The sequence below is a fragment of the Oncorhynchus tshawytscha genome, linkage group LG16, assembly GCF_018296145.1.
Source record: "Oncorhynchus tshawytscha isolate Ot180627B linkage group LG16, Otsh_v2.0, whole genome shotgun sequence".
NCBI classification, from domain to species: Eukaryota; Metazoa; Chordata; class Actinopteri; order Salmoniformes; family Salmonidae; genus Oncorhynchus; species Oncorhynchus tshawytscha.
In genome coordinates, this window is record NC_056444.1 from 10927136 (window position 1) to 10942485 (window position 15350).

Below are 15350 nucleotides of genomic sequence, written 5' to 3' on the forward strand. Positions count from 1 at the left end.
ATAAACAAACGAATAAATAAAGTCGTTTTGGGGTATTTATGGAGCGTGAAGCCTTTTGGTTAAATGTTCGCATCATTTGCAAGGTCTAAGGTTTGATAAAAAAGAGACAGCCCTCAAAAGGCGGTTGATTGAAATGGCGTGTGTTGAGTTGACGGGAGCCAGCGAGGGACAAAGCCTCGCGAAGCCATGGCCACTCGAGCAATTATTCCTCCACGCTGAATTTGGATTAGTGCAATGGAAAGAAGCATATGTTTGGCCCGGGGCGACTGTCCCCCCGGCTGCTTTCAGAGAATGCAGGGAGAGAGAGGCGCAGAGAGACTGAAAACTAGAATATAAACTACATTAACCGAGAGGGGAAACATTAACACAATTTCAATCCCCTATTTTTGTATATTTGGGAGACACAAGCCCATGAAATTAGTCGACCTCCGCTTTTGACAGGTGAAGGCAACGATAGTAGAACAACCGTGCTGCCTATGAATTGTAATGAGCATGAGTAGTCATCACACCACTAACATTAAGATATAAAGTAAACACATGCCCAGATGCTATCCTTCTCTCTAAAAACACCATATAAACATGATATTATGTTAACCTTACCGAACCATAATCAAATATAATTTAGGCCTAGCCACATACTAGGCTATTATTAGTCTGAAAACAACGATGTTAATGTTTATAAGCCAAGATACTGCCATCTAGTTGAAATATCGTCTTTTGATGTTAAATTCGTTTTCTCACTGACAATTTTGTGAACATAAATGAATTGGAAAATGTGACTATGGGTAAATGCTGAGATTGTTTTCACTTACATTAAGTAATACATGTGTGGCGTGGCCTGTGCACATACAAATAGGCCTAAAGTAAAAGGAAACTTTTGAGACATTGGGCCTATATCTCTAGGCTTTGTTTGTATGTGCGTGCGTGCCTGCGTGCGTGCGTGGCTGTGTGTGCATGTGTGTGGTCCCAAAGTTATCGCCTCAATAATCATCAAACACCTATCCTAATTTCTGAATGACCCATATTGCGTTGGAAATATCATATTTTCCACTTACTCAGAAGTCATTTTGTTTATTCAAAGTCAGTTAATGTTTTCTAATCGATTAGCTGATGTCTCAAGTAATCAAGAACGATTTGTTGGAGTCCATGACCTTTCGCGGCTTTTGAGGCCCGGCTCGCACAGTGGAGTGAGGTAAGTGGAGAGGGGTGTTGAGACCGAAATGAGGTTTGATGTCAGACTTGACGACAATTAGCCATTTTGCGCTTCATTGCAAACATAGAGTCACATAATTCGATTGCACCGGTCCCCGTTTCATAAGTCATTTGAGTGAACCCTATATGCATACAACACATTTGTATCTAGCCTATAGGCTAGGCTACTTGTGGAGTGACCTGCAGTTTGGAATTCGTCGTTAACAAGATATAAAGAAATTGGCAATTTGATGAAACAGATGTGTCCATACAGGAACTATAGTAAATTAAAATATATAAACACATTTGTACATGGTAAACTCTCCAAATATTGTATATACATTGTTTGCATGTTGCGGATGGAATGTTATACTGTGTGCACGCTTGACACAACAGGTTTTCAGTTCAGAGGTCAATATGACGACCATCGAGGTTCCTTGTGTAGGCTATACAACACATGGCAAAGCAGTACAGCGTATCATCGGTATGGAAACTGGTTCAAAGCCATAGTTGTACTTGATACATTACGTTTGTTGATCTGATGCAAATACATTCAAATGCAATTTTCCTTATTTTAGGCCACTATTATTTCTTAATTGTTTAGGTTTGTTAACCATTGAATTTGTATTTGGGGCCAGTTACATTTGAATGGTCGATTAAATACATTATGTTATTTCATGCATTAAAACTGGAATCGAAAAGGAATGGACTCAGCAACGAAAATCAAACAATAGCTATAGCCACTAATAACAGTCTTTAGTCTATTGCAAAATCTGCCATCGCAAAGTATTCTCCTGCCATGAAAGATGTTGGAGTCTACTCTGGTCTTGTGATTCATGAAATAACAGAAGACACTAGTGTTAGCTCAGCAATAACTCCCAACATCATCTCAACAAAATAGTTTCCGAATACTGTCCGATAAACGTGCCTGTGGAGTGTAGTTTATGCGTGCCTGTGGAGTGTAGTTTATGCGTGCCTGTGGAGTGTAGTTTATGCGTGCCTGAGAGCAAGCATACATGCGCGCGTTGTTGTATTTCTGCATATTCGTGTATAGCCTATGCAATCAAGAGTGCATGGGAATATCTTATCAATATATTTATATATATTTTACCATTTAAGAAAAGGCTATTTAATAACAACTCGGGAACAGTACACAGCAGACACACGTATTAATTATTATAGTGGAATCAAGTGTAATTGATGTAGCTGAAACCAGGGGTTACGGATTGAATTAGACAAATTCAGTTGGGTATTGCTGACTGCCTGTAAAATTTGCAGGCCTCTTCGTTGTTGTAAATTACTTTAGCTCTAAGACATTATGTCAAACTAGTTCTACCTGTTTATGATCAAATTATGGCAACATGTGTGTTAAAACGTATAGGCCTATGTAAATGACATGTTTGTATCAACGTAAACAAACGAAATAAATATATACATGTTATTTTTAACAACACTTTTTTAAAGAAATGGGGGCAATGGTATTTCCTGTATCATGCCTTGATAGACAGGCCTATGGCCTATAGCTTTCGACAGCAGCCATTGTGATAGATATTTAGGCTATAATGCGTTCGTTTCGCTCTCAAAAACTGTTTTCATTTATTAAATAACATTAGCATTAATGACATACGGAAGGGGCTTCCTAATACAAATGCATAAATAAGCATACGATTGTTTTCCTTGTGACTATTTTTCTACGGATGGAGCAGCCGGGTATTCCTCTTTATGAGTGAGCTATTGTGCCTGGGGTTAGGATCCCACACACAATCTGAGATGCAGCCAACAAAAACAGCCCTGACAGACCATGGCTCGCTTCACCTGCCACAGCACTGCATCGCAATTATGCCAAGGACGTGTACAGTTAGGCTTCATTCACCTTATTTGAAAACAGACTGTCTGGGTTAGAGAAAGAGAAGACGAAGCTAGAACGCTCTAGACTAGAACGTGACAGTGAAAAGGGAGATCTAGAGCACAGGCATAGCATATTCATATACATCCACAGACTCTGCTCCATGCATCAGTATATTGATTTCGAGGTGCATGCCATCAACATACAATCCAAACTCTATTTGAATCAGGTTATGTAATGCAATGTTCCCATGGCCTTTTTGCACGTAAAACAAGGCTACATCTGGTGTATTAGCAGTAGCACACGTGATCATTTGCATGGATATGACTTATACGAAGCCTATGGGCTATACGGGTAGAGATGTGACCAAATAAAACAGATATCCACATTCCGACTTATTTGCCATATCAATTAACTTAATGCAGTTGAAATAAGTTATATTCCAACAGGACGCTGTCAAACAACACCAATAATTACAGACAGCCTAGTAGTAAAAAAATATATATTTGATGCATATCTTAAAACAAACAAAAAAAACAGAGTGGTAGGGAATGGCAAGTGTAATAACCTTCAACACAGCCGTCTACATCTCACTGATTTTAAACAACGGTTTCGCTTGAGGGCTGGCGCTTCACACACGCATCAAACACCAATGTATTCATTGTTTTCTGTGTCATTTGGCAGGGTAAAAAGCTCCGCTGCGGTTTTGAATGATCCTGTGCTATGAACTATGAGTTGAAAGTATATGTGCTTTTTTATTTTTACTATAGCCTACTTGAGGGAAACAATGGGTTCAGCTGCTTATTGCAAGGAACAATTGTCAGGGGACAGTTAAACGCAATTACTGTAACCGGGCTGAATAAAAAAAAATGCCAAGAACGAAAATACACCCGGGCGTATATCAACCACGGAATAAAATCATTAAAAGATATGAATACAAATCGACATGAAGCGTATCAAATATTTATTTTTTTCTGGGCAACAAAGGACTATAATACATTGACAGGCATGGGAACTATTGCCAGCAGAGGTCTATACAATACAGCTAAAACCGCCTCCAATTTGGACATACAAGATATCAGGTGGTCCCAAATGTTTTGAATTTCTTTGAACATGAAAAAAAAAATCTAAAGACAATATCCATTTATTGCTTTTATGGTGCTTCAAGGGAAGAACAAGAGGTGAGACGTATTCTGATTGGCACAACACATAAAATCTTGTATTAAAACAAGAAAGTAGAAACACAAAAGAGTTCTTATCAGGATATCGCGTATGCTCTTTTCAACAAAAAAAAAACCGGAAGAGAATAAGGATGATAGAGAGAAATTGAGGTTTATTTCTATTACATTTGTTCACTTGCTTCAATGTCGCCTCAACATGCTACAAGAGGGCTGAATTGAAATATCCCAGAGAAAAAAAATACCCCAAACTTCTGTTTTCTAAGAACCATAAAACCACATGAAGAACTAACCGAATATTTAAACCCACTAAAACAGGAGGCAACAGATAAATAAAAAATAAGTTTCAACAGACGCACCATATTTACAATTCCCATTAAATTACACATAAATAAATATATACATACATGAACACAGATTCCCTTATATAACCGTGAATCGTGTTGAAAGTTCAAGTTGGTCATTTGGAGTGAGAGTCTGCAACTGAAGTCATGACATGTAAATGTGGATTTTTCAAAGTTTATTATTCACAATACTGATAATAATTCATCCTCTTTTAGCCTCTCTTTTTTGTCATACGGCTACAATCGTAAATTGAGATATAATGGTCGCTGGATTTGAATCCGTTGCAGCTCATAAAAGGAGGGAGCAGGCCTACATAAAAAGTCCTCCATGTGGCAAAGACCTTTCTTTCTCCGGAGCTGTGAATTATGGTGGGCATCTTGCACGTCGCTTTCCGAAAATCCAAAGTTGAATGATAGTAAAAACAAACATGTAAAATCATTGCGAGATCAGGAAGTGGCCCGTTTACTTGATCAATAGTATCTATATGTATTTATAATATTTATATTGGGCTTTCAGGTGAGAATCACTTTCTGTGCTTCTCGTCTTTGTCTCCGCCTTTAGTGCCGCTGTCTGAGTGACTATTGTTGTTCAGGTACATTTTGTCCATGGCTTTAATCGCCTCCGTCAGATAGTTCTGGAGAGCGGTGAGGGCCGCGCACATGGCCGGGGTCCCGAATCCGTGAGAAATGAGACTGAAATGGGTCAAGCAACTCTGAATCCCTGGCTCAAGTATAGGTTGTGGTCGAGAATTCCCCAAGGGAGTACGGTCCTGGGAAAGCAGGTCTGTGAACTCTTTGCATATTTGCCTAAAAGGGGAGACAATATATGTGTTAATTACAATCATAATGCTAATCTGCCCCTAATATAAATTCAGTATACAAGAGTTGTCCAGAAATCCTATTAATTTGATAGAATTTATATAGTTGTTAGCACAACATATTTGCTCAAAGTGACGTAGGCTATAGGCTACGTGTGATAGGCCTACTGTAGTGTCGAAATGTTTTAATGCAGTGGGGAAAGGTTATGTTGGCGTAGAACCAGCTATGTGTCAATGCAAACGCAATCACAGCAAACAAAATGGTCGCGTGTGGATGAGGCCTACTCAATAGACCGACCAATGACAGTACACTCCAGTTTGGATAGGCTAATAAAGGCCGATTCGTCCACGTGTTTTATGTCATGCTTACGCACCATGATAAACATGTTTGGCATGAATCAAATGAAAAAGAGAGTTGGGATTTTAAATTCAGTTAGTTGACAGGGTGAAATTCCAAAAGTGTTTGTTCATTTGAGCATTTTGTCGCGTGCATAACATCACGTGATGACTTATCCGGCGCATTAGAAGCTCAAATATTTTGACCTTAGTCGATTAATTTGTATCCAATTATTTTTGTTGGTCAGTTGTAATGTGTCACATTCATTCAGAATGCAATTAATTAGTGGGAAAAAATACTACAATGTAACCCAAATATCAATGCCAAAAATGTAACACTAGAAATCCATGTGAAACCTATCAAAAAGCCTTCAACAAACGACCATCCATTTGAGTTTGTGTTTGCAAACACTGTCGATGTAAACATGAGAATGACTTGAAAACATTTTTTGGGACATACGAAATGTGATAACATAACACTTACTTCGTTGCCAATAACATGTTTTTTCTTTGGACGTGTTCGTTTGGGTCGGAATGCTGGCGGTTTGTATATTCCGCTACTGCCTTGGCTGGAAACTCAGTCTCGCATACATAACCAAAATCTCTGGCAAGATGCACTGCTTCGCCTAAGAAGGAAATAATGGATTGAGTGTATAATATATTGCTCTGAATTGGTGACATCAAATATAGACCAATTAACACTTCCACTTAACAGATGATGAATCTAATGAACGTCTTCGGCCAAAGAGAAGGCATTATTATCGTATCCATGTCCAAAGCAGTAGGCTATATAGCACCTGTAGCATTCCTTCTTTCATATTATGGAACCAAATTCAATGTTATTAATACAAGTCAGGCACCATACGTCCTTTTGAGAGAAGCGTTCACTACCAGGGAAACACTACAACAATGTTATAAATAGCGTCATTGCACAACACCATGACATCGATTAGACATCCTTAAACATTATTGAAAGTCCATACGATAATGCAACATAGGAAAGCAATTTTAAAAGGCTATATACGTAAATCTCGCTCCGACATATTTTAGCTTTGAGAATTATAGGTTCATTCCATTGAGGTCTGCCTTTTTTGTTGATTTTGGTTTTCATTTCCTGAAATAGTTGGGTTTTTACTGCGGGGCTTCCTGACATAAATCTCAACTCCAGAAGAACGCATGCGCGCCAATTATCGTCAAAGCTCATGTCCAGTAAACTCCTTTTTGTCGTTTCCATAAAATGGAGCGGATCATAAACAATAACAGCACTTCAGAAAAAAGCATAGTCTCTTCACTAAATAACCGAGAGCCTTCATACCCCCCACTCCCCCTTATCGCAAAGAATCATACATTTGTTCAGCCTCATTACCATACAGCACCAAATTTCAATGAAGCACAATGAATATTGCATTCACTCTTCGGCTGTAATGATTAAGAGGAACCAATGAACCATCCCATGCTTTCACCTTTAAAACCCACAGCTCACCAAATACCACCGCGATGAATAATAACGGCTCAACTTTGCAAGCAACATTTCTTTATTCAATAGCCAATGCCATGATCACAGTACACCGTAAATGAATCATTTATATTATTTAATAGGCTCACAACATATAGTTCCGCCATAGGTCAGTTCCACTTCCATCACAGAGAAAGAACGAGCCCAGTGTAAATAATAGGTGACCAGTAGCTGTAGCCTAGTAGTAGCCTTGGCCTACTAGAATTCTTACTACTAGCCTACTAGTACTAGCTTAATAATAATAAACGCCTTATAACACTGATCATGATAACAAGCCACTAAAATAAATCAATATAATAAATCAATCGATCCACTTCTGCCAGAGGTGAAACAGCTCCACACTCCCGCTAGACAATAAATAAGCAAATGCCCATAAGCCGGCTTCAACAGCGAGCCTAATTCATCTGGCACAAACTAGGCCAGCAAGGATAACCGACTCCTACCTCCAATGTAGTAGCCTAGCCTTAGGCCCATGCACTTTTACAAAGAGAGGATTGCACACAGGTAGGCTAAATACACAGGCCAATGTTGCGTAAAACCTCTAGAATAATTACCATCATCATCATCATCTTACTCAAAAATACACAGATATCCTTCATGCATTATTGATATGCAAGGCCGGCCCAAATTACACTAACGTACTGATTTCGAATATTCCCCCTGAAACCATTCAAAGCACCTGCTATCGCCGGAACCGGAATTCAGATTTACAATGTAATTTACCTTCAACTAGTGACGTCAGCAGGGTAACGTTTGCAGCCTTGCGTCTACCTGCAGGTAGATTTAATCCAATTTTATCCAATTTCTCTCTGAGGGACCTTCCGCCATTCTTAGACTTGGCTCTGTAACAAGAAAGTAAAAATAGCTTGTATGAATAGGCTAATTTATAAAATATTTTTTCAACACTCAATTGGACACACTATCTGATCCAAAAAGAGTTTAATGAATATTATTTAATCAAAAAGATAACTATCTATTTGGCATCGTATTTCTTTCATGTGCTTCTGTAACTATATATCGGTGTCTATAGGCCCGTTTGCGTGTCAATATAGGCTATGCATTGTCAACTTACTGAAACGGATTTATTTGAGTAAATACACAATATACAGCCAAAATACTGGCTTTGCGTCTAGCTTAGAATCAATAGACCGAACATTACAGTAGTTTACTTTTGGTGTAGGCCTATGTGATGTGCTTAAACATGTGTTAGAGGGTTGAGGGTAAGGCCAACAGGCCTACATTCATTTGTGGGCTACATTGCGAGAAAACAAATTCAGTGTGTGCGTAAAGTTAATATGGAATTTAACAGTCTGCCGTTAAGGCTGTTTTAAAAGCAGGAGGTGTCACGCTTGGTCGATTTAAATTATTCGTGGAATAAAAAATTAGAAGAGACGTTAAAGTCCGGCTCACCTTCTCAGCACCCCGCCCAGCAGTGACGCGTTGAGGCACTCAGGCGGCGAGAGGCGTCTCTGCACTTCCGCCACCGTGACCTTGTACTTTGATGTGGAGCTAAGCAGAGACAATCGACCCGGAACAGAGCAGAACACTTCGTTGGGGTTTACCACACCTCCAAAAAGACCGTCCTTATTTATCCCAATGGTGGAGACATTGTTGTTCTTTGATAAAGAAACTGGACCTAGGGAACACAAAGACCAAGTTCAGTGAATCTCATTCAATGTAGACCCTTAACCATATCAGATCAATATCAAACGCAGTGTGTGTGCAGAGGTCTACACAAAATTCAAACAATGGGCATAGGGTAGGCTATGACAGGCCAAATCATAATGATAATATTAACACGAATCATAACACATTATATAAACAGACCTAATAATAATATTAATAATAATATATGTATTGTTTTTTTGTTGGTGTTATTAGGCATCTGCACAAAGGGCTAACCATTGCTAAAAACTATTTTATCGTATTTTAAGGCTTTGTTATAGGCCTATAAACCCTATATTTGTTTAGGATGGGCTATATATTACGTTTGACCTCTGAAACATTGCACATTTCTGCAGACACACGCGCACTCTCTATGTTGCAAATGTACAATACACACACATCACACACACATCACACTGAGAGAAGCTGATTTTCAAATATCCATGGTCCCCCTCAAAAATACATTCGTGCGTGTGATTTCTCTTTGCAGGGTTTACCGTTTTGTGTGCAGGAACCGGAGACAAAGGGACTAGCCTTTTGGATAGATCACTTGTGACATTAAGAGCTCAGGGGAGGCTAATAGAGACAATAGAAGCTAAACGAACTCTTGAGATTACTAATATAAGAGCCAATTATCATGCTGACGCGGAAAGAGCATCTCTCAAGATTCATCCTCAGCGCAACTAATTTGACTTGACAAAAGACTCTACATGGCGAGAGGAGTAACATTCAACCTGACCATGAAGTAGGTCTCAGACGCCCGAAATGGTCTTATAGTATAGGAGAAAACATTTCAATCCACACGCAATTATGCTAGGCCCATCTATATAATGCAACCCTGAACGCATTATTCCACAAACAAGCGCAGCTATGTAAAACATTGATGGAATTGGACTCTATAAATGGTTTAGAGACCTTGCCTATTTTTGCAGGTTGAGATTTGTTCCACCTTGATGCAGGATCTGGTATCATCTTGATACCGAATACATACAGCATTAACAACTGCCATGTTAGATTTGCTCCTGCGGTGCAAAGAGAACTACTCACTGGACACAGACGTCGCTTCAACCTCTAGTTTTGATTTACATTTGGCTGCGTTGTCATCTAACGTGAATTCAACGTGAAATCAACATTTAAAAAAGTCATTGGATTTAGGTTCAAAGTTGGGTAAAAAAAAATACACATATCATATATGTAATATATGTAATATATATAATATATATCATATATATATTATGTTGATTACATCTTCTGTTGATTACTTTTTTCAAATAATGTCAATTTTCCACGTTGACTTCATCGCATAGATTTTTGGGGTTGAAATGACGTGGACAGTGGGTAGCCTATAGGCCTATATATGACATCGAGCGAAAAGGATGCAACACATTAAAACCTATAGGATACAGCATAACCTATATAGGGCATATTCGCATCTGACTACTTTGAAATGCTGACATTGGCCTTCATTGATTAAACATGTGCAGTCAGTTTGATTGCACTCGAGCTCACGTATTAAAAAACACTGCGCATTAATCCATTTGGTTCAGTGAAGCCTTAGCTACCGCACCGAGCTCCCGAGCAGAGTGGTGGACTGGTGTGGTGTTCAGCTTGTGCAAACAGGCATGGAATCTCGAAGGAAACTGCTTACCTTTTTTAATTACAGTCTGGTCTGGGATATGAATTCCTTGATCCTCAATATGCTGCAACACACAGATGCACAAACACTATTTAATAAAGAATACAATGGAATGAATCTTACATGTCATGCTGTTTGCAAAAGGCTGGCGTGTAGCCCACAATCAGACAGTATGGGGGGGGTGGGGGGCTATAGGTTACCTGTTATTATTTTCAATAAAGGGGAAGGGTTATTGTCTATAGCTGTTGGGCAGGGTGCGTCGTGCACACCAGACTTAAATAACGCCTCAATAATCGTGACCTGATTCCATCCACAGATTGGCTACTTACGAATAAATATTAATTATATTAGGAATAACGGTGTTATTACAAGCCGTGCACGCTAATTAGTGATTAGGCCATTGTTTTTAATAAAACAAAACGATTCCTCACTATAGATAGACCCTTTACTTATTCCATTTCTTCGTATTACCCGCTGAGCGATGGAACTTCATCTAAAACATGGTGCTCAGTTAATGTGTAAAACTCCCGAGTGGACTATTGTATTATTATAGCTCACAGACACCCACTCGTATCCGGACTTGAACGAGTCTTTTCAATGAGCACAATTAAATTAAATATGAAGGGAGGATATCCAGAATCACGTCAAAAAAATGACAGGGTATATGAATCAACAATCGTGGTATACCATCCATTTTGTGAGAGGGGTTTGAGATCAAATTATAGTCCTCAGAGCTGCAGTTTAGATCTGTTTAGTTTAGGGTAAGTGTTATTTATAACACTATATATATTTTCAGTGGAGGGAGGGGGTAAACAAATTATCTCTAATAAGGCTAATAACGTGCAAACACAGCTAGAAAATATAGACTGAATAATCCAGGCCTGTATAACATGTTTGACTCGAAGGCGTTTGTAAAATCAAATACATTCGTATAAAAAGTCCTCTGTAAATTAAATTCAATTAAGGGCATAATCTTTTGCTATTTCTGCATTTATAAAATTGAGTCATAGAATGTAGGCCTTAACATTTAATACAGAGCTGCCAATTTACAGCAGCAAACTTTAATAGAAGACTACGCGTGTAATAATAATGTATAAATCGTCATTTTAAAATAATAATAACAACAATGATTATGATTATAATATCAATAATGTGAAAGTAATAATGTAATAGTAATAATAATATAATTACCAAATAATGCTGAATTACCTGAACATCTTCTAAAGAATGATGTATTCCATGGATTGGGATAGAATCTGAGAGTCCCGTATCGAGTCCGTGGCCCGACGGCAGGAGCACTTCTCTCCGGTACTCTCTACAGAGCTGATGGGGCAGGCCGCGGTGCTGGTGCAGCAAAGTGCTCTCCTGACTCTGCCTCTGGCCCGGCCAGCCAGGGTGCTGTGGCTGCGGCTGAGCATGCAGGGAGTTGAGGGAGTAGGGGTCGTTGACGTGCGAGTAGGGGTCCTGAGACTGGGAGTAGATGGGCTGGTAGGGTGGGGGGAAGTACGGTGGCTGGAAGTCGGAGTTTGGGGTATGGGAGAGCGGAGGAGCACTATACGGAGACTGGCCCACGCCTCCCAGCTGAGGTAGTCTGGCTGTCCCATTGCTGGTACCGTCGTGACGATCCTACAGGAAAAAGGAATCGTAGAAATTAAACCTATACACCAACCCTCCATTTTACCCGTTTTCACAGGGACGTTTATGGACTGTCACCTACCATCAGGCCTATTGCGTGTGTATCCAAATGTGTTGGTTGACATTAAATAAACTATGGGCAATATTGAATTAAATCAGATCCCTGTTGAACGGATGAATAATATCCTAATAATAATGCTAGTAATACTAATTATACCAATAATAACAGTGATAATTACTGTAGGCCAATAATACATTCGTATTGGATCGTTTTCGGAAAATAAATAAATGAATAGGCCTACAGTTGGAATATTTCGATACTGATGTAAAATGTGAGATATTTGTTTGGCTTAAATTGTCTGGATGCTATCTTAGCAAAACAATTTGATTAAATAAATGCAACAATCGGAGTCTGAATGCAGCATGAAGTATAGGCCTATCTCATTCTTTGCCAAGGAGTCCAACTTACCATCGCGGAAAAGCTGTGCACTAACATCTGCGAAGATTTTCGAGCGTTTCAAAATGTTATTTTCTGAATAAAAACGTTGACAAATCAACGAAAATTTACGAGCAAACAAAATAAAGCCAGCAACAACACTATTGAAAGATCACGTAGCCCAATGTTCAGATAAGCGTCAGCGAATAACGATAATCCATCAGAATTTGATTAAATTCCCACTATCCTTCATTCGATTCTAAAATGCAGTGTTTTGTCTTGCGGATTTATGTTTAAAGTATCCCTGTTCCGCCGTCTGGCTCTATCACTGCTGTTCCTTCGCTTGAGCTCTATTAGCAAAGAGCTGCTTCTTCCCTTGGACTCCTAATAGCAGATATTCATGACTATTAATATTAGGCTACACGAATTCTTAATAAGGGTAGAATGGTCGGAAATCGAGCGTGAAGCAAGGAACCAACTCAAGGCAGAGTCTGCACTAAATGACGTCCATTGAATGAGGAATCAGTATATCTAATCAGAGATGAGGAAAGAAAGAGGGAGTGAGTGAGGAGGGGAGAGAGAGCGGGAGACAAAAAGAGGGAGATTCTCTTGCGTCTGACGAATCAGAGAGAGGAGGGGAGGGGTTTAAAAGGTTCGAGGGCAAACAAAAGTGAAAGAAAGACAGAATGAAGGGGTGACCAGAGAGAGAGCGAGGAAGACCCATGGAAAGAAACAATGTGCACCTCTGATTCGTGTGAAAATCCAGCAAACTCTGAGGGCATCTCGGCTGGCACATTTGTACTGTTCAGAGGGCGGTTGTCTGCTCGCCTTTGTTTTCCAATTCAGATTCTGACGCCTCGCGTTCCATGGCCCTTCCCGAATATCTCAAATGAATGAATCCTCGGTTATTCGACTTCAAACTACGCCCTCCAAGCTAACTTTAACTTGGAACAAATATATTACAAAGTTCTCAAACGGATACGCACCTCACAAGCTTATGAAATGTACTTTCCCCTACTAACCTATTTGCACGCGACCGTTTTGACAAAACAGCGAAAGAGTCCCCTTTATGAAAACACCGTGTAGTTAACACTGATTTCTATTAACAGAAACAGGTATGTTACCCGTAAATTAAACTGGATTTGAGATAATCACAAATTCAAGCCCAGCGTTTCTTCCCTGCTCTAGACGAGACTATGTTCCTTCTCCAGACACGGCAAAAACATGTTCAACTGGATTCACCGCTCCTAAACAACTGCCTGATATGACTGCTAAACTTTCTGTGTGTGCTATAATAACAACCACTCAGCCTGTGCACGAGCTAAGGGCTTGAAATGCACCGACTTCTTTCATAAGAATATTAGGGATAGGCATCCCATAATTTATTCTATATTTAAACACATTATTATAAACAAACTTTTTTCGATGATAGTTAGAAAATGCATGTTGAGTATGTCTCCCTAAGTACAATGATACAATTAAATGTGTAGGCCTACATTTTACTCATTGTTCAGCAATGATTTTTGATAAATCCTATTAAACGCAATTTCGTAAAAAATGATATAAACCTTTTTTGTCTCTGTTATTGCCTGTGCATCAGGTTTGACAAGTATTAATCTACTTCCTTGCTTTGAAAATGTATGATTATGATGATGATGATGATATTTATTACAATATTTGCGTTATAAATATTGAAACTGCAAAATGTATATTTTTACACAATAAAAACTGTAATGAGTCTATATCAAAATAGAAACATATCGAACATATGAAATAAACCAGTATGCATTTGTATATCCTTCAGTTGAATTAAATATGTTTCCTGACAAATGTCAAAACAATTCCAGATTTTGACGAAATACAAATAAAACTGCACGCCATTAAATGACATGAAAACGTCAATAAATCAAATATGAGCCTCTTACCTCGTAATCTTCATATTTTATATTGTCAGTTAATTTCCAAAGCATTTTCATGGGTTGTGGTGGGTCTTGAGAGCGCCTCTCCTTGTTCTACACAGTGAATTGTGCTCTAGCTGAAACTATTTTAGGTGAACTTGGCTGTCTGCGCTCTGAGATCTCCCTCTAATGGTGGAAGTAAAAGGCTCGCGCACCACTGTACTAACATTCGCATTCCCTCATTAGCATATCAACAGCCGCTTGATTCCATCTGCCCTACACCAATGGACAACACAGGTAAAACTGGAGAGAGACTACACATGTATTTACTTCTCCCACATCCAATGACAATATACAGCACGAACTGAGCGTAAGCATTAAATATGACAAAAGGACAAGAACAAAACCTGCACCCAGGCAGAAGTGTGAACGTTCATCATTATGATGGATATGATCAAACTAATAATTGGATAATACGTGTTATATCTTATATTCATTTGCTTTACTTTTCTTGCATATTCCGTTTTAGCAGATGTTGTTTGATGAGAATATTTTGTATGAAACAACTTCATGAAAACAACTTACATCAGCACACACACACATGGCCTAACCTATGGTATAATCGGTCTCTGTATCTTCAACTTGCACTGAAGAGCGTGCCACACTATGCCAAATACTCTGTCTACTATTCTCTTAATACCTGATTTTCGTAACCTGTTGTTTTAGATGTATTTAGACAATGAGAAGCTATTCTGTCACTTTCATGTAAAAGGGGGACCACTCTAAAGTAGCTATACAGCTCCATTGACGACATGGAAGAGCGCCGTTTTTGGAATGTAAATAATTAACAC

At 39.0% G+C, this 15350-nt stretch overlaps 1 protein-coding gene across 5 annotated transcripts; it reads right to left on the minus strand.

Annotated features, from left to right (window-relative positions):
* Positions 1 to 4344: 4344 nt before the first annotated feature.
* On the minus strand, positions 4345 to 14680 carry LOC112215308 (transcription factor AP-2-alpha). Of its 5 annotated transcripts, none has more exons than XM_024374229.2 (7): positions 14527 to 14680; positions 11722 to 12156; positions 10543 to 10594; positions 8640 to 8865; positions 7953 to 8071; positions 6198 to 6339; positions 4345 to 5366 (listed from the first exon to the last, which is right to left on the minus strand). In XM_024374229.2, the coding sequence occupies exons 1-7, from the start codon at positions 14575 to 14577 to the stop codon at positions 5084 to 5086; spliced, it is 1308 nt and encodes a 435-aa protein (XP_024229997.1). In that variant the 5' UTR covers positions 14578 to 14680; the 3' UTR covers positions 4345 to 5083. The 5 variants fall into 5 exon arrangements, with proteins under 5 accessions (XP_024229997.1, XP_024229999.1, XP_024229998.1 ...); XM_024374231.2 differs by having other exon boundaries at positions 11740 to 12156; positions 14527 to 14679; XM_024374230.2 differs by lacking the exon at positions 14527 to 14680 and adding an exon at positions 13345 to 13836.
* Positions 14681 to 15350: the final 670 nt, after the last annotated feature.